Source organism: Nuphar pumila, chromosome 1, assembly GCF_984573655.1.
Source record: "Nuphar pumila chromosome 1, dmNupPumi1.hap1.1, whole genome shotgun sequence".
NCBI lineage: Eukaryota > Viridiplantae > Streptophyta > Magnoliopsida > Nymphaeales > Nymphaeaceae > Nuphar > Nuphar pumila.
Window position 1 is genome coordinate 28236768 of NC_143249.1, and position 18579 is coordinate 28255346.

Here is an 18579-nt window from a genome sequence, read left to right on the forward strand (position 1 = left end):
AGCACCATGCACAACTTGAGGGAGGGTGAAAAGAAGTCATCGTGTATATGGCTGACCCGATCCACTTACATAATGGATCGGGTCCAGATCCAATTAGTGTTTTTTTTAATGTACATTAGCATGTTGTTAAGGGGTATTTTTGTACCCTAGTTATATTCACTTAAACTTTAAATACAATGAAAGGTGCAGTCACGATTGACGCACGACCTTTCTCTGAAATCCCCCTTTCTCTCTCTCTCTCTCTCTCTCTCTCTCTCTCTCTCTCTCTCTCTCTCTCTCTCTCTCTCTTTCGCACGTTCACAGGAGAACGAGGGCTCCCCCCTTTTAACACTTCGTCCCGAATTTGAACTTAGAGGATCTCTACTTCATAGGGCCTCTACTCCTCTAAGCGATATTTTGGCCGATTTATGTCAAAAAGAAACCCGTTTGGCCTTGAAAAGAGATGTTGACGAAGTGCATGCCGTGTCTAGACCCGGCAACAATGTAAGATCATATAAACCACCACAATTTTGGAAGAATAATGGTGGTGGAGGAAGAAAAATCGTTTGTCATAATTGTAATGAACCGGGCCATATTCGTCCTGATTGCCCTAGATTCAAAAAGAAGGTGGCTTCCGTGGGGGAAATTCCTCCAATCATCAATGAAGATTCAAAGAAGGATGGTGACATAAAGGAGTTCATCGCGCATCTAACCGAAACTCTTCAATAATTTATAAAGATGAACGCCTCTACATCATCCTCTTCACCTTCCACTTCCGGTGCCGCCATCTCCTCTTTTTCAGGTATGACTTCTTGGATTCTTGACTCGGGTGCCTCTTTCCATATGACTCCAAATGCATCACTTTTATCAAAACCAAGTCTCAATAAATTTAAATCATATGTATCCACCGCCGATGGAACATCTTTAAATGTTGAAGGCATTGGAAACCTTGAGAAAACTTATGACCAAAACAAAGAATTTTTTGTTCCCAAAATCCGAATTATTCCAAAACTTAATCTAAATCTTTTTTCGGTCTCTCAAATTACCGATTTTGAATGTAATGTCTCGTTTTCACCAACCCATTGCTATGTGCAGGATCTCCGGTCCGGGAAGCGGATTGGGCAAGGCCATAGAATAGGGGACATTTACTATATGGATTTTTTGTCTTTGCCATCCAAATCATTTTGTAATCATGTTCAATCCAAAGATATTGAGACTTGGCATAAGAGACTTGGACACCCTAGTATTTCCAAGTTGTATTTTTTTCCGTTTTTGGAAAAATTTTGTAATACAAATACATTTACATGCAATGATTGTATTCTTGGGAAAATTCACTCTCTTCCATATTCTCATAGCAATTTTGTGTCAAAAAGGCCTTTTGAACTTGTGCATTCCGATGTATGGGGACCGGCACCCGTTATGTCCAAAGGGGGCTTCTCTTACTATGTTTCTTTTATTGATGATTTTACTAGATACACATGGGTTTACATTATCAAAAATAAATCCGATGTCTTCACTAATTTTAAAGAGTTTCACACTCTTGTTCAAAATCAATTTCAACACAATATAGCCACTTTTAAATCCGACTCAGGAGGAGAGTACATGTCTAAAGATTTTCAAAATTATTTTAAAACAAATGGAATCTTGCACCAACGATCTTGTCCTAAAACTCCGCAACAAAATGGTCTTGCGGAAATGAAACATAGACACTTAATCGAAACCACAAGAACTCTTCTTGTGTCTAAAAATGTTCCTAAAAACTTTTGGGCTGAAGCTCTTCTCACCGCAACATATCTTGTGAATCATATGCCCTCTTCTTCTTTAAAAAATGTTTCGCCCTTTGAAAAATTATTTAAAATTACTCCAGATTTTAATAGACTAAGAATCTTTGGATGCAAATGTTTTGTACTTAGTCTAGGACAAGATAAGTTGTCACCTAAAGCTATTGAATGTGTGTTCATTGGCTATGGTGAGAATCAAAAAGGCTATAGATGCTATGACATTCGAAACAATAAATTATATGTATCAAGAAATGTAAACTTTATTGAAGATCAAAATGGTTTCGATATCCACACATCTAAGGAAGACATCGATTATTCTTTTCTATACGACTTAGCTCCTAGAATTGAATCTCCTGAGGTAATTACTTGTGATACTAGTTGTGATGGAATTTTACATTATAATGATAATACTTCCCAAAATGAAAACCTTAATGATGTAAATGTATATACCCGGCGGATAGGAAATGAACATAAACCTGCTATTGACAGATACTCTCAAGACTTCTCTCTAGAAGAATCTATTGATAACAATCCACTTAGGAGATATTCTCGTACTAGTAGGCCACCACAAAAAATTGTGTCTTATGAATCTTTTTCTCCGAATTATAGGGCATGTCTCATGTTAATACATTCGTATCATGAGCCTACCTCATTCAAGGAAGCTAAAGATCACCCACATTGGATTGAGGCTATGAAAATTGAATTAGAGGCTCTTAACAAGGCTCAAACCTGGAGCATTATTCCTCAACCTATAGGAAAATAAGCAATTGGGTGTAGATGGGTATATAAAGTCAAGACCAAATGTGATGGGTCTCTTGAAAGATACAAAGCTCGTTTGGTTGCTAAAGGCTACGCCCAAGAATATGGGATTGATTATGAAGAAACCTTTGCTCATGTAGCCAGAATGACTAGTGTACGAACCCTAATTGCTTTAGCATCCATCAAACAATGGCCGATATATCAACTTGATGTTAAAAATGCATTTTTAAATGGAACTCTGTGTGAAAAAGTTCTTATGGACCCTCCGCCGGGCCTTGAAATTGGGAAAGGTAATATTCTAAAATTAAACAAAGCTCTCTATGGTTTGAAACAAGCACCAAAAGCTTGGTATGATCTTTTTAGGAAAGTAGTTCTTGATAATGGTTTCTCCTCATGTTACACTGATACTGCTTTGTTTGTTAAATCTTCTAATGAATTCATAACAATTTTGTTATTATATGTTAATGACATGATTATCACAGGTAATGATAAGAAAGGTATTGATCTTATTAAAAATATTCTTAAGGAAAATTTTGATATGTCTGATATGGGCTTTATAAGGTATTTCTTAGGAACTGAAGTTGCATACTCCCCCAAGGGGTATGTCATATCTCAGATGAAGCTTGCCTCTGATATTATTGCTAGGTCTGGGCTGACAGATGACAAAAGGGTGGAGACTCCAGAAGTGATCAATGCCAAGATGAGAGCCAATGATGGCACTCCTTTAGCAGACCCCACGCCTTATCGTCAATTGATTGGATCCTTAACATATTTATCTATCACCAGGCCTGACATTTCACATGCAGTTCATAGTGCAAGCCAATTTCAGACTGCTCCCACCACTACTCACATAGGAGCAGTAATGAGAATTATCAGATACTTAAAAAATTCCATAACTAAGGGAGTATTCTTATCCTCTTCTTCACCTCTTACTTTACTTGCGTATACTGACTCTGATTGGGGGGGTAACCCCGATGATCGTATTTTTACCACAGGCTATTGTGTGTTTCTTGGGGAGTCACTTATCTCCTGGAGGTGTAAGAAGCAGCGTAAAGTTTCTCTCTCGTCTACCGAAGCAGAATATCGTGCGATGGCCACTACCACAACTGAGATTATATGGTTAAGAAGCTTACTTAAAGATATGGGTGTCTCATTCTCAACTCCTTCAAAGTTGTGTTGTGACAACAAGAGCTCCATTTATATTGCTAGCAATCACACTTTTCATGAACGAACGAAGCATATTAAGATGGACTGTTATTTTGTTCGAGATGAGTTCTTACGAGGCACCATTCAACTCCCATATGTTCCTACCGAATATCAGTTGGCGGACTTCTTCACCAAAGCTTTGTCCTTGCCTCGCTTCTACTTCCTCCTTAGCAAACTCTCGGTAATTCCACCATGTGTTTGAGGGGGGGTGTTAAAATATGATGTATATATATATATATATAGAGAGAGAGAGAGAGAGATTACGACACATACACATATATAATATATATATATATATATATATGTCTATGTGTCTATCTATATATATAAATATATATATATATATATATATATTGTAAAACCCGATAGGGGTATTTCTGTCATTTCACCTGTACACGCATATCTTTGATATGCTTTCTTTTCTTTCTTTTTCCTTTATTCTTTTTCCTTTTTCTGTTTTTTTGTTTTTCTTTTTATTCATTTGAGAGGGGTCCACATAGAGTCGTTGGACCCCTCCAACGGTCATAAATATGACTGTTGGAGGGGCTCCAACGACTCTATGGGAGCCCCTCCTTGGGTCCCTTGCTGTGTATAAATAAGGGGCACAGCCCCATGTATTTACCAAGCTTCTAGTGAAGCATTCTATGAAGTGAAACATATTTTTTTACTTCTTTTTGTGCTTGACCACTTTTGTGGTTTAGTTTGCCCTTTTGTGGCCTCTTGTATATGTGTGTGCTTCCGTGCTTTCGCTTGGAGACTTTGCCCTTCTCATTTGGCACTTCATTACACCTGTCAGACCCAGCCGAACCCGTTTCGGTAGGGCAGGCATGTGTCCAGTATAGGCCCAGCCGAACATAAGCATGCTGAAGAAATATATATATATATATATATATATATATATATATATATATATATATATATATATATATATATATATATATATATATATATATATATATAAGTTAAGGTTCAAACTTACATGCTTTGAAAAATTACCAGAATCACATGTGTGTTCAGATTTACGTATATATGTTACACATGTTCAAAAGTTAAATATTCATGATTATGTTCAGAAGTTAGTATGTTAATTGTTTCCTAATTATGATCAGAATTAATATGTTTAATGCTCATGTTTTATATCTAGAACGATAACTGTTAAAGTCCTGATTTTTATACAGGCTAGGTATTAAACTATGTCACATGGGTGCGGGTGCGGGGATTCGGCAATTCCAAAAAACCCGGGTGCGGGGGTGCTGCAGGGGAAAAATGTAAATATATATATATAGAGAGAGAAGGGGGTCGGGGGTTCCCCCGGCGCGGGTCGGGGTTCAGTTTTTTTTGCAGGTGTGTTTGTTTGAAGACTTGTTACCCACGTTCTGCTTGTTGTGTACTTTAGCTCAACGGGACAAAATTGATGAACCGAAAGGATTGGCAATCTGATCGACCCAGCCTGCTGCATTCTGCTGACTGTCATGATTTAATCATGTCTGAAACTCCCTGGTCTTCACGAAAAAAATATAAGCGAAAGGTTTGACGTGGTTTGTTGGAGAGAGTCTTCACGAAGCCTACGGCACCACTGCCACACCACTGCCTAGGGTTCTTCAAATTTCATTTTATATACAGTTGCACATAGATGACAGCTAAAAGAAATTTATTGGATTTGACATGTGGAAAAGAGAGGTCTACACAAGGCTACGACTAGAGCACCCATCTCATCAGGAGAAAAGTGAATACTAATAGCCACCAAGGCTCTACCACCACCATTATCATTTATTATGGAGAGAGAAAATCCTTGATGAAAAAGGATCTGGTTGGTTGAAGCATAAAGACTTCAAAAGGCTCTTGAATTTTGGTTTTAATTTTTGAGGAAGATAGATCATCATTTTCAAGTTAATAGTATGTTTTCCAACGCTGTGAATTAATTGTTTGAAGGCAGGAATAGCATGGGATGCCAACAAAGCTCGTCAGATGTCGTGGACACAAGTGCCCCTTTATAAAACAAGAGCAACAACAGCAAGCAACTGTCAGCATAAATTATTTTTTTAAATTTTGCAGCCTATTTCGTAGGGCAAAATTTTTTTTTTAAAAAAAAAATCCAAACAAAAATGGACCGAAATGACCCTGGGTCCGGTCAACGCACCCAGGATCGGGTTGACCGCACCCGCGTCGACGCGGGTGCAGCACCCTGCTAGCCGAATCCCTGTGACATAGGTATTAAATGTATACATGTATAAAATGCAGCTTTGCATGTTTGTACACGTTCAGTTTTGTATGTTCATAATGGGACTGTTATGCACGTGTACACATGCGCATTGGAATATATACATGCGGCTATCAGTGTTGTCCCAAGTGTGGGCAGCAAGGCTTGGACTCGGGTATGTGTTGTATCCCAAGCTGACCTGAAATGGTAAAAATAATTGTTGGTTTTGTTTGTTTATGACACTTAATATGTTGTTATGTACTTATGCATGCAAGAAAAATAAAAATCTGATAATTACATTGTTGTTGTACTAGCATGATCACATGCATGGGTACATATTGGGCATGAAATGAATCGTGAAAAGAATGATATATTTTGCAATCATGTGATCATAGGCATATGTGAAATGGTTATACATGTGCATTCTCGTTATGGTTGCATGAATATGCATTTGTGAACATGATGAATAATGTCATATATGCATGCTCATCATGGTTTTTGCATTGATGCATCGGTGGTCAAAAGTGAATCACCGCAGGCCGGGTGGGCCTTGAGCAAGTGTTGCTCCATGGTTAGTTTTATGCATCGCAAAAATCAACTTAATGTTTTTAAACTAATTGCACTGTTTCATGTGATAACGAGCCATGGTCCCGTGATGAGTTTTACATGTTGAATTGTGAAACGAAATGTTTGGTATTTTTACATGCTGAATTGCAAGACAAATAATTGAAATAAATTATTATTTTAAATGAAAAGATAAACAAGATAACAGTGTAATTAATGTTTTTTCTGAGTGTCCCTTCTTTAGTGTATGAATCATGGATTACAGTTTTGGGGAACCGTGAGGATACTAAAACTTCGTGTGTGCTTGTGCCCCTAAACCGACTAGGTGGTTCACCTCCCAACCACGGTTTTAGGGAGATTCTGCCACTTTGCCTGGGGGGTGTAGACGCAGCTGTCTCATCGGTATACCAAGAAAGTGGCATTAGTGGATGCTGATTTCCCTAATGTCCCGACATTGGGTGTTAAATTCTAATGTTCCGATGAATGGTGCTGAATCCTGAAGTCGGTCGAGGGCCAAGTAGGAGACTCAGTATTAAAATACAAATTTGTGTATTAAGCTACAACTGAGGATCCAACTTGAACTCGGAAATTTGTTTACCCGTTTTGAGTATTTGTGAGTTGTGGTAATAAAAAAATAAACAAAAATGTGTGCATTAAGTAGGGACATGCATACAAAAAGAAGACTGATAATAACTTAATACGTTATTCATGCATGTGCATTGAATCCATGCATTCTACTGATCTGCATTAGATCATGGAACTTTATTGACTTCTAGAATGTGACATCTCGTGTTACATAATTCTTATTCTTAGAATGCATAAATAATCAATTGAAGCATGAGATAGTTGTTACATTTATCTCTAAAAATATTGTTTGAATCTAATTTATATTCTTTCTACTTATTTGAATTGATAGAGGAATTCGTACGCAGGATCTCGCATTCTGACACTTTACTTGTGTTTTGCAAAGTTGTTGAGACTCAATGATGGGATTTGCTATCACAGGGAGCTACGAGAGTTACATGACTGCTAGACAGTGTTCAATTTGGATAGAGGGGCTCTACTTTAAAGACTTGTTTTTATTTTATGATTGTTATTATTGCTCATGTTAGTGGTCTCTAGACATTATAAATTTGAATGAATAAAGTTGGTTTGCTTTCAGTGACGGTAGTGTAAGATCTCTTGTGGTGTTGGATGTGATTATGACTATAAGGCCCCAGGTCTCTAGGAATGTTTCCGCAATTGTTTAAAAAAAAATTGTCACTTTTAACAGGTCGGAGTTGGGGTCGTTAGAAGATGGATGTATGCATAGGGTGTGTGATTGAGTGTTTGTAGCGAGGATGCTTTGTACATTTTTGTATGTTTTTGTTATCAATAAAATTGTTTATTTCTTGGTGTTCTTGTGAATGCACATGTTCATTACTTTTGGCTATGTTTATCTTTTAGTTCCTATTGTTTTTTTGTTTGGTCGTGTCTCGGGTTCTGTACCACTTAGTGACACCAGCCCCTCCCTTTTTTTTCTTTCCCCTTTCAGGATCACGTATGGTTTACAACAGTCACAAATGTTGTTCTTAGCAATTTCTCAATGATGGAATATCTCGGGAAATTTTGAAAAATGTTGATGTTAACAGCAAAATCTCGGGAAAATATTGGCCTACTAAAAACAATTATAAATAAATCCAATGTTGGCTGAGATTTTCCTTTTATTCATTAATGAAGCATCCATTTTCTTCATTAATTCTGACACCTTAGTTACCTAACTGTTGCACTTTCATTTTCAGCTGATCTAGAAATATCTAGGCATGAGCAATAGCATCTTAAAGCATCACAGAACAATGATATCAACATATCAAGGAATAAGCATGTCAACTTGTGTGATCTCAATTTATATACTCTAATAGGTATTTGTCATAGTGAGATCAACCAAGAATCGCTCAAAAGAGATGACATCTGAATTATCCTAATTTCAACTAGTGAATATAAAGCTGAAACATAACCATATTCATGTTGTTCAAAACTTCAAACCCCCTGCCAATACATGCTCTGAGGCACTTAACAGTACTACAACTGCCCATCAGACTCAAAGTAAGCATTCACTTAGATATCAAACAGTATATGACATCATATTCACATCAAGTGAAGAACAACCTAGTTCATGTCTTTGACTCACTGAATATCAACCCTGGATTCCTACATCATATGAGGTTGGATCAAACAAATTTATTGAATGAGGTATTCAACCCCAGGGATGGATCGAAAAAGAACTCTTTATTGGTTCTGCCTCACTTTTTTTATGACGAGAATGAATTTTTTTATCAAAGGATCACAACAAAAAATGGGTTCGGATCTCCTGCATTGATGGTTTAGAAGACCCAGAACCAAAACTAGTGGTTTGCCAACAAACTTTTTTAAGTGCTTCACAAATGAAACTTCATAATCATAAGGAAACACTACAGATGCAGTCCATGAAAACTTGAGGTAAAATCAGCTGCAACTATGCCAGAGATTAAAACATGAGTTTGAGAAAGCATCTCAATGTGTCTTGTAATAGAAGGGGACAAGACTTATTTGCAAGCAAAACAAGCATGTTGTGTGCTATAACAATAGCCATAACTATTACTTCCTTTCTCTGACTTATATCTTATGTGGACTATATTATACACTGTGTGCTTGAAGAGTGTGGCTTGAAATCCTCCAAATCTATGGTTCAAACTTCAAACAAGTATCATTTAGAGAAAAACAGAAAATGCCTACATAACAATACCAATTTAGCAAGGGTTCTTAACCATACTACATTTCAGGGTCTTAATCATACACTATTTCAGGTAAGAAGCAATCAGCAGTTACCAATAATGTGACTGTTTTTAGAGGCTTCTAAAATTTTCAAATTTCGTTCTGGAAGACTCCTAAAGTTCTGATACGAACCATGTTGGATCATGTCATATGCTAAAACGAAAGAGAGGTTTACTCAAGGATACTGCTAGATTAATCATCATTCAGCATATTCACATTTTTCCCAATATTGTTGCATAGTTCAAATCTTAAAACAAGAGCTTATTCAAGTTTTGTAGCACCACTGGTATCATCAAATCCTCAACCGGATCAATAAAGCATCTTGTGCAATAAATGTTGTATTAATATGATAACAGTTCCTTTTATCAAGTTTGTAATACATCCGTAGATGATATTCACATTAGTGTATAAGTTGGCATAAGTTTCAAAACCATATATTGAATGCCACTAAGACATTGCACTTTTATCATATAATAAAGGTGTAAAACATAATTTATCTTACGCTTTGGTGTTATGAAGGAAATTCAAATCTGACCTGTGTACTATATCCATAAGAACAACCAAGCCCAGTTCATGAGCCCTATCAATAAGAGATTTCAGATCATCTGGAGTTCCACAACGACTGCTAACTGCAAAAAAGTTGGTTACGTGGTACCTGCACAATGAATCTCAAAGTGTAACCATATCATATAGAGTACAGGAAAGGAAAGAAGACCACAAAGCAACTACATATCGCTACTTGGGTCATTGTGCAACTGGTTGTTATAGCATTACAACGATATGAATTAGGTAATTGCAGGATTTCTTTACAACCAAACTATACCTACAAATCCAATATACATTCAAAACAGAAAAGATGAACATGCTTCAACAGTGCCCAGAACGACTAATAGGCTTACATAAAGCAAGAAGTCAATGATTAATCAAAAACCACCATGGATGAGCAGCATTATAATGGGCATACTGACTACATAAGAAGATGAGACAATGATAAGCAGAAACAAACCAAATCCAAATGCACCAACAGATAATCAGGTCACCACATGATGGCCATGTTTATAGGTGTTGGTTGAATACCTTTATTTAGTAAAGCAAGGTCATGCTTGTTTGTACTTTTCACCCGTATCCCATTAATTGAAAGAAAGTTTCTTTATCAAATTAGATAACAGTATTTGCTTATTGGAGAACGCTAGAGCTGGAGGAAAGTAGCATATTCATCTAAATCAGAAAGAGCTGGCTTGGTCATTGTAAAGGCCAAAAAAGAAGACCAAGGAATGCACAGTAGGCATGTTGCTCCGAAGAAATGATACAAATAACAGCTGTTCTTGCAAGAACACATCAAGAATTTTATGGAACAACCTCCTGGATTCAAAGGAGAACCTTGGAGATTGCTTTGAAAAATGAAAACTAAATAGGCCTTACACAGATCAATGCATAAATCAGGAGTTTATTTTAAAGCTTCAAACCACAATAAGTGGTGAAAGAGCAAACTTTCTATTGTAAAATGTGGAAGACCATTCTCTTATTCCTGTCCATGAATAGTGGTTGGACCAACATCATCATCATCAAGCCTTACCCCAATTGTTAGACCGACAAACAGTACCAATTACCAAAATTATGATCTTACTTTATTGTGCTGACAAGAAACTTCCTTAAAAGCACCAAGCAGTGAAAAACATGAGCTTGTGACCAGGTAACCAATATTATAGGAAGTTCCTCCAAAAAAAATCCCAAAAAAGTACTTTTCTCTTGATATTTCTGTAAAATAAGAATAAAAATACAGAAAATATAGAAAAAAGACTTCACTATTGCATTCAAAAACAATATACATAGATAGTTGGCATCAATCAAAATGACATACAGAATTCATATAAATGATATAATCAAATTAGAAGCATTTAAAAAAAATGGAAATATTATGATAAGCTTTTTCTGTACGTTGCAATACATTGAAAGTTTCCAATATAAGCATCACAATAGAACACCTTTAATACCATTTCATGAAAATCTTGCACTAATATGGAATTTTTTAAATATGTAAAATCGGTAACCTACTCATAACATTTGTCAAATCAAAAGCAATGAGAAAAGCTCACCTGATTATTCTTGGCTTTAGAACCCTTTGCAGAGACAAGAAAGTGGGTGATAGTAATGCATATAAGTGTTGATTTCTTGATGAGTTAACCATCACAGCATTGTGAAATATTTAAAACTAAGCTTTATTCCATGTTCGAAGCATTCAACATCTCACATGTCACACTGGAAAAATGAAGCACCCAAAGAACATTCCCTAAACCAGAGTCGACCATCATTATTGCAAAAACTAATTTCATATTTCAGAAAATTAGGACGTCCAAGCAAACAATGCACTGAAAACAATAGGTTGTATTTTTTCTATCCTCCATTAGATCATTTGTTGTCCATAATCAAGGACAAGACATTAAGCTGATCAAATGAATAACTTTTATGGAACTCCAACTCACAAGATATACATCATAGCAAAAAAAAAGAAACTAGAATTTGTTTCATCTAGTTCTTACATGCTCATAATTGTATCTGATATATTGTTCACCTCTTTGTATCTCATGCAATGACAATAGTAAAGATTCATAACATACACCACAATCTTTGGTATTAGCATATCCATCATTTTTATATAAATGGTTTTCTTAACACTGTGATGAAATTCAGTGAAACTGAATCCTGCCACAAAAAAGTTCGTTGGAATTTGCAAGTGGCAGCATTGAATTCCTCATCTCAGTGGAATTATTACAGGAACCTGGCCAGGTGCCTATTTAGATGCACCAATTCAGTGACAAAAAGATCTCATCAGACTAAACTACCACCAAATTCAAGCAGCTGAATCACCATCTCAATTATTCCATGCACTCATTTTTGCCAAATCAAAAAACAGACAGAACAATTGGGAATTAAAAGACTTTCTTTTGAGAGAGAAGAGATAGAACAAGAGAGCAAAATAAGTTGTACAAACAGAATCGCATTGCTGGTTAGTTCTTAAACAAAATGCAATGACCTAAAGAAATATAACCGTACTGAAATACCACCTCTCAATCTACTATCCACCTAGTGAGAAACAGATTTCATGACAGCATCAGTAAGAAAGAGGAGGTACCCAAAGCTTGCATAGTAGGAATGCTCTTGAATAGCCATGAGTTGAACAGCATTGTACCCAAGCCTTTTGACACGTGGGAGAACCTTATCTCTGAAGTTAGCATATGTGTTTATCTTAGGCTCCTGCAGTTCAAAAGGAAAATTGCTAGAGCAGTATGAAACAGATAGGCACAATAGTGAAAAAAGGAGCAAAATTCAAAATACCAGCAAGTTACAAAACAAAACCAACAGTGCTGTGGTAAAAACACGTGGATGTTTAAGATATGCTTCAGTCTGTCAAGAAGCTAAAACTAAATACATATATGATAGCATATATAAGATCACCAAAAATGCAAAAAGTTATCCTATGAAGCAAGAAGAAATACTGGAAACATATTCCTTGTATACTGTGCAATGTAGCAAGCTATACCCACCGTACTACTCATCCCAACATGTGCCTCATATATCCTTAGTGATTTAGGTGCTTTGGGTTGAGGATATTTGAATTCAAATTTTTCCTGAAAGAAAATTTTGCAAATTCATATTAGAATCTGATAAGATCATTCAGACAAAAGAGCGAAGCAGTCAGTTTGAAGGGAAGGTAGAAAGCTTATAAGCGCGAACAGAAAGTGAAACTAAAAAGATATTTCCAATAAAAGATGCACATGTAATAAAAAAGTTAAAACCCAAAAAAGGCTATTAAGCAAACAGTTTATCATCAACTAGCATACCTCAGGGGGTGGATCATAGTATATGCCATTATATGGGATTTCACCAGGGGCTTGCACTGAGAATTTGATCCAAGCGGGAATTGAATCTTTAATGCCAGATGATGTGTCCATGCGGATCTACATTTTTGTGAAAGCAAAGAAATACATTCTCCAAGTCACATGCATCAGTCAAAAATTAGCAACTAGAGAACAAATTATGATTACATCTCTGCAATAATTGGTTGCTTCTCCAAATTTTGCTTTATAGAAATCTCTCGAAATTAAGTGTTTTATTAAATACAGACTGTTATGTTAAAATACCTCTGTACATAGCTGTTAGTATAGGTTAGTGTTATGTCATAGGCAATACACATTCTAGGTTGGCATAGTTAGTGTTAGTCTTATGTCCTATGTAATGTGTACTCTAGGTTTGCATAGATGTAATATAGGTCATGGATTGGTCTTATGTCAAGGGCAATATGCTCCCTAGGTGTTAGTGTTATGTCATAGGTAATATGTACACTGGGTGCTAGTTAGAGCTAGTTCTTTTGTTGTGTATGTATTGGGAACGATTTTTTTTTAATGTGTGTGTGTGCCCTTGTGTGGCTATGTGAGTTCCCTCAATGAACTAGCTGTTAGAACTCTCTAACAGCTGGATTTTGTTGTGTATGTATTGGTGGCTTGAACCACTTTGGTATTCGAGCCATCGACTCTTGATCCTTGGTGGACTTGCTCGTGGTCTGGCCCATGATTGGTGGACTTCTTCCTTCAAGTGTTCGTGGTGCTCGGGTGCTCGGGGTGCCAAAGCTCTTTGTACATGCATCCTCATTGTTTTATCTTCCCTCCTCTTTTGTGACTCATTGTCGAAAAGGAGGTTGTCATCAAATTTGATGGGACAACTATTCCATGTGGTGACGGCTATAAAGAGGTTTCTTGTGGGAAAGTAGTTGTGGCATCTTATTGATGGATCCACACCAGAACATCAACTTCTTATTGCATTAAAAGATGATGATAGAGAGAAGGCCATGTTCAATTATCGAAAAGCCGTGAAAGAATAGAAGTTGGACATGCAAAGATCCTGTCATGGTTCATAAGTAGCATAAATAAAGATACATGTGCAAATATTTTGAGGAGAGGGTCTATGAAGCATAGACCTTCCTAAAACAAACCTACATTCAAAAGGATGCTGCCTATGAGTAGGATATTAGAGATTGAATTCATACTTGCAAGCAATGAGACTAGTCAATCAGAAAATATTATGGCACACTTAAAAGATTATGGGATGACATGGCTAGACATGAGCTTATGTTGAACACTCCCAGTGATCTACAAAAATAAAGAAAAACATATTTAAAAAAAACAATTATTTCAATTCATAAAAGGAATGAAGCCCTAGTATGAGCATGTTCATGTTGTCATTCTACATTGTCATGAGATTCCACCTCTTCAAGGGGTCCTGGCAGAAGTGTGCAAGGAGGAGACTCGGCTCAAATCCACCATAATGTCATATCTATGTGTGTGTTAAAATATATGTAATCACATATATATATATATATATATATGTGTGTGTGTGTGTGTAAAATACCCGATAGGGGTATTTTTGTCATTTCACATAGTTGTTTATAAAAACAACTATTTACTTAAATATCTTTTTTTTGTTTTCTTATTTTTTTTTCTTAAAACATTTTTTTTGTTTGAAATTGGGGGGGTCCCACGTAGGATCGTTGGGTGCCCCCAATGGAGCCCCCAAGGGCCCTCCCTCTTTTGTCTTTTAGCCTCTCCTTTTTTGCCTACTTTTTGTGTATAAATAGGGGTCTCGCCCCTTGTATCTGTTAAGGCTTTTAGAGCTCTTCTCTAATAAAATTCATATTCTTTTATGTGTGTTGACTTTAAGGCCTGTTGTATTGTCCCATAGTGGACTTCTCTCTCTCTCTCTCTCTCTCTCTCTCTCTCTCTCTCTCTCTCTCTCTTCCATTGTAGGACATTGTGAATGCTTTAAGCATTTGTTATATTTTTGCATACTTCATTACATGGTATCAAAGCCATACAGTTCTTGAAAGTTGTAAGATCTTTCTTCTTCCTCTCATACTTTGTGGGTGCACTGGAATCCAAAATCGATCTATCCATCAAGCTCAATGGCAAGAACTACATGATGTGGGCATCCGCTCTGAGATGTTATGGTATGCATATACATATATGTATATGTATATATGTATATGTATATGTATATATGTATTCATATACATATATGTATGTTTAAATATATGTTGTAAAGCCGAAATACCCATCAAAGGTATTTCGGTACTTTCACTATAATAGGCGTCAGCCCAATAGGGGCTGACAACCCTTTTTATTTTTTTATTTTTTTCTGCTTTTTTGTCCTTTTTATTTTTATTGGGTTTTGGGTTATTGGGAGCAGCTCCAATATGATTGTTGGAGTTGCTCCCAACGGTCAGAATTCAGCCCAACAGTCACATTGGGATGTCCCAACGGCCCCCTCTCTTGTTCTATAAATTGGCCTTGAAGGCCTTGTATTTTAACACACTCTCTTGAGTGAATATGTGCACGATTAATTTGTTAGACCTTTATGTGGGTGGTTCGGTGATTCAATCAAGCATTACACTTGATTGAAAGTGTGGTCATGCATGTTCTTGCATGTGTATCGGATTCAATCCACTTCATTATATGGTATCAGAGCTTTGGTGTTCCAAAGGACGTTTGTTAGAAAGAAGGTTGTGATCAAAAGGAGGATCTTGAACTTGGGAAAATTTTGATCGTTGCATCGGGAAGCGGACCATCTCCAAAAAGGCCTTGTATCACTTTCTTCTTCTTTCCACTCTTTCTCATCTTCTCTTGTTTTTATTTTTGCTTGTTGTAAATGAAGAATGAAAGGGAAGTAATTGTCTTCATTCCCATACGCCTAAATGATACCAACTATGTGACGTGGGCATCCATAGTTAAACATAAGATATGGAAAAAAGGGCTTTGGGGTTGGTTGATGGCACCAACAAGGAGCCTAAGCTCATCCTTATGAAGTTGGAAAATGGAAAAGAAATTGCACTTCAAGGAGAGGAAATGGCTAAAACCGTTTCCGAATATGAGAAAAGATTCAAAGAATGGAGGATGGGTCATTCCAAAATTATTGGATGACTCATTAATAGTGTGGACATTCACAAATGTTCTAGTTTGGTGAAGTTTGACTTCGCTAGTGATGCTTGGAAATATCTTAAAGACATGTATAGTTTTAAAGATATTGTGCATATATGTAATGTCCAAAATAAAGTAAGGACAATGACTCAAGGGAAGATGAGCATAAGAGAATACTACAATGCTCTCTCTCCTTTGGGATGAATTGGCTCTTCTTGAGCCAAAGTGGCATTGCCCACAAGATGTTAAGCTCCGCGAAAATCAAATCAAAGCAGAGCATTTTTATCAATTCATAAATGGGCTTAGGCCCGAATTTGAAGGAACTAAGTCTGCTTTACTTCAGAGATGAGGGGTTCCTTCCATAGTTGAGACACTTGAAGAATTAACTATGGAAGAGAATAGGTTGAAAAGGTCATCCACTTCTAAGGATGAAGAATCCGTGCTTGCTATGTCAAAGCCCGGAAATCATACGAAAAGTTATAAACTACCTCATTTTGTAAGAAATGAGAATGGAAGAAACCCCAAAAACTATGAAAAAATGGGTGATCATGAGTCAAATAAAGGTGAAAAAATTATTTGCTACCATTGCTATGAACCGGAACACATCAAACATTTTCGTCTCAAAAGAAAGGAGGAGGATTATAAAGAAGATAAAAGAGTGGCTTCAGTGGAAATGAGTGAAGTAGACGACGCCAAATGCATCGGTTCGCTCTCCTTAGCTCAATTGATGGAGGCATTGCAACCTATGTTCAAAGCTCAATCTACCTCGTATTCGGGAGCGGACGTATCGATAAGTGACAACCATGGTAAGACCTCTTGGATCTTAGATTACGGTAATTCAATTCATATGACCCCTAATGAGTCTATATTGTTCGAATGCAAGTTTAACTCAAATGATTTTTGTGTTTCCACTGCCGATGGCACCGATTTAGAAATTAAAAGTTTTGGTATTTATAAAAAAAAAAACCTATATTTCACATACCAAATATTAGAGTAGAACCAAAATTAAATTTAAACCTCCTATCGGTTTCTCAAATTGCGGACTATGGTTGCAAAATAGTTTTCTAATCTAATAATTGTCTAATACAGGATCTCCAGTCCGAGAATCCGATTGGGCAAGGTCGTAGAAGATGAGACCTCTATATTATGGACAATCTTGAATTGCCAAAACAACCCTTTTGTAATTTTGTGGAAAAGAAATATGTAGGAATTTGGCACAAAAGACTAGGACATCCTAGTGTGACCAAATTACAATTATGTACATTTCTTTCAAATTGTAAAAGAGAAAATTTTTTATGTGAAGATTGCATTCTTGGCAAAATGAAGTCTTTACCTTTTGGAACAAGACATTTTATAACTAAGAATCTATTTGAACTTGTGCTTTCAGAGGTATTGGGACCTGCACCAGTCATATCTAAAGGAGGTGTTTCTTATTATGTTGTGTTTGTGGACGATTATAGTAGACACTCTTGGATATTCTTTTTAAAACACAAATCTGAAGTATTTGATTGTTTTAAAAAATTTCATAGTTATATACAAAATCAATTTAAAATCAATATCCAAATTTTTAGAACTGATTTTGGGGAAGAATTTGTGTCAAAAGAATTTAAAAATTATCTTGACTCAAATGGAATTGTACATCAAAAATCATGTTCCTATACCTCTCAACAAAATGGTCTTGCTCATAGGCACATTATTAAAACCACTAGAACTCTTCTAGTGTCTAGAAATGTTCCAAAAAGATTTTGGGTTGAAGCTGCCCTTACGACAGTCTACTTGATTAATATAATGCCTTCAAAAAATATTGAAAACATTTCTCCTATTGAAAAACTTTGTAAAATGTCTCCCGATTACAAAAGATTGAAGGTTTTCGAGAGCAAATGCTTTATTCTTACCAACAAAAATGATAAACTCTCCCCTAAAGTCATTCCTTGTGTGTTTTGGGGCTATGCCGAAAACCAAAAAGGATATAGGTGTTATGACATTGAAAGAAACAAGTTATATGTTTCTAGAAATGTTACGTTTCTTGAAAATGAAAGAGGGTTTACCAAAGATAATATCCAAGAAAGTTGTGATTATTTGTTCCTCTTTGACCTTGTCAATGACAAAAGTGAATATATTCTTGAGAGTCAAAACATTAATGAGGCAAATGAGTGTTAGATTTTGAATCTCCAGATCCTTCCACGCGTGAGAGCTGAAAAACAGAGAGAGAGAGATAGAGAAAGGGAGAGAGAAGTTGGGAGAGACCGATGCCCATTAGTCATTGGGTCGGCTGTTGTGTATTCCTTTATATTAACATGTGATTACAAAATTAATTAGGGTACTAAAA

The 18579-nt window shown here is 36.3% G+C and overlaps 1 protein-coding gene across 1 annotated transcript in view; it reads right to left on the reverse strand.

The window, feature by feature from the left end:
• The window catches only part of LOC149848503 (1,4-alpha-glucan-branching enzyme 1, chloroplastic/amyloplastic-like), a 175410-nt gene that overhangs the window by 89006 nt on the left and 67825 nt on the right, over nt 1–18579 (reverse strand). The window contains exons 8-11 of the mRNA XM_089995773.1: nt 13125–13241; nt 12828–12911; nt 12416–12537; nt 9818–9937 (exon numbers count right to left, since the gene is read on the reverse strand). Of these exons, the coding sequence (XP_089851899.1) occupies nt 9818–9937; nt 12416–12537; nt 12828–12911; nt 13125–13241 (443 nt within the window). The remainder of the gene's footprint in view (nt 1–9817; nt 9938–12415; nt 12538–12827; nt 12912–13124; nt 13242–18579) is intronic.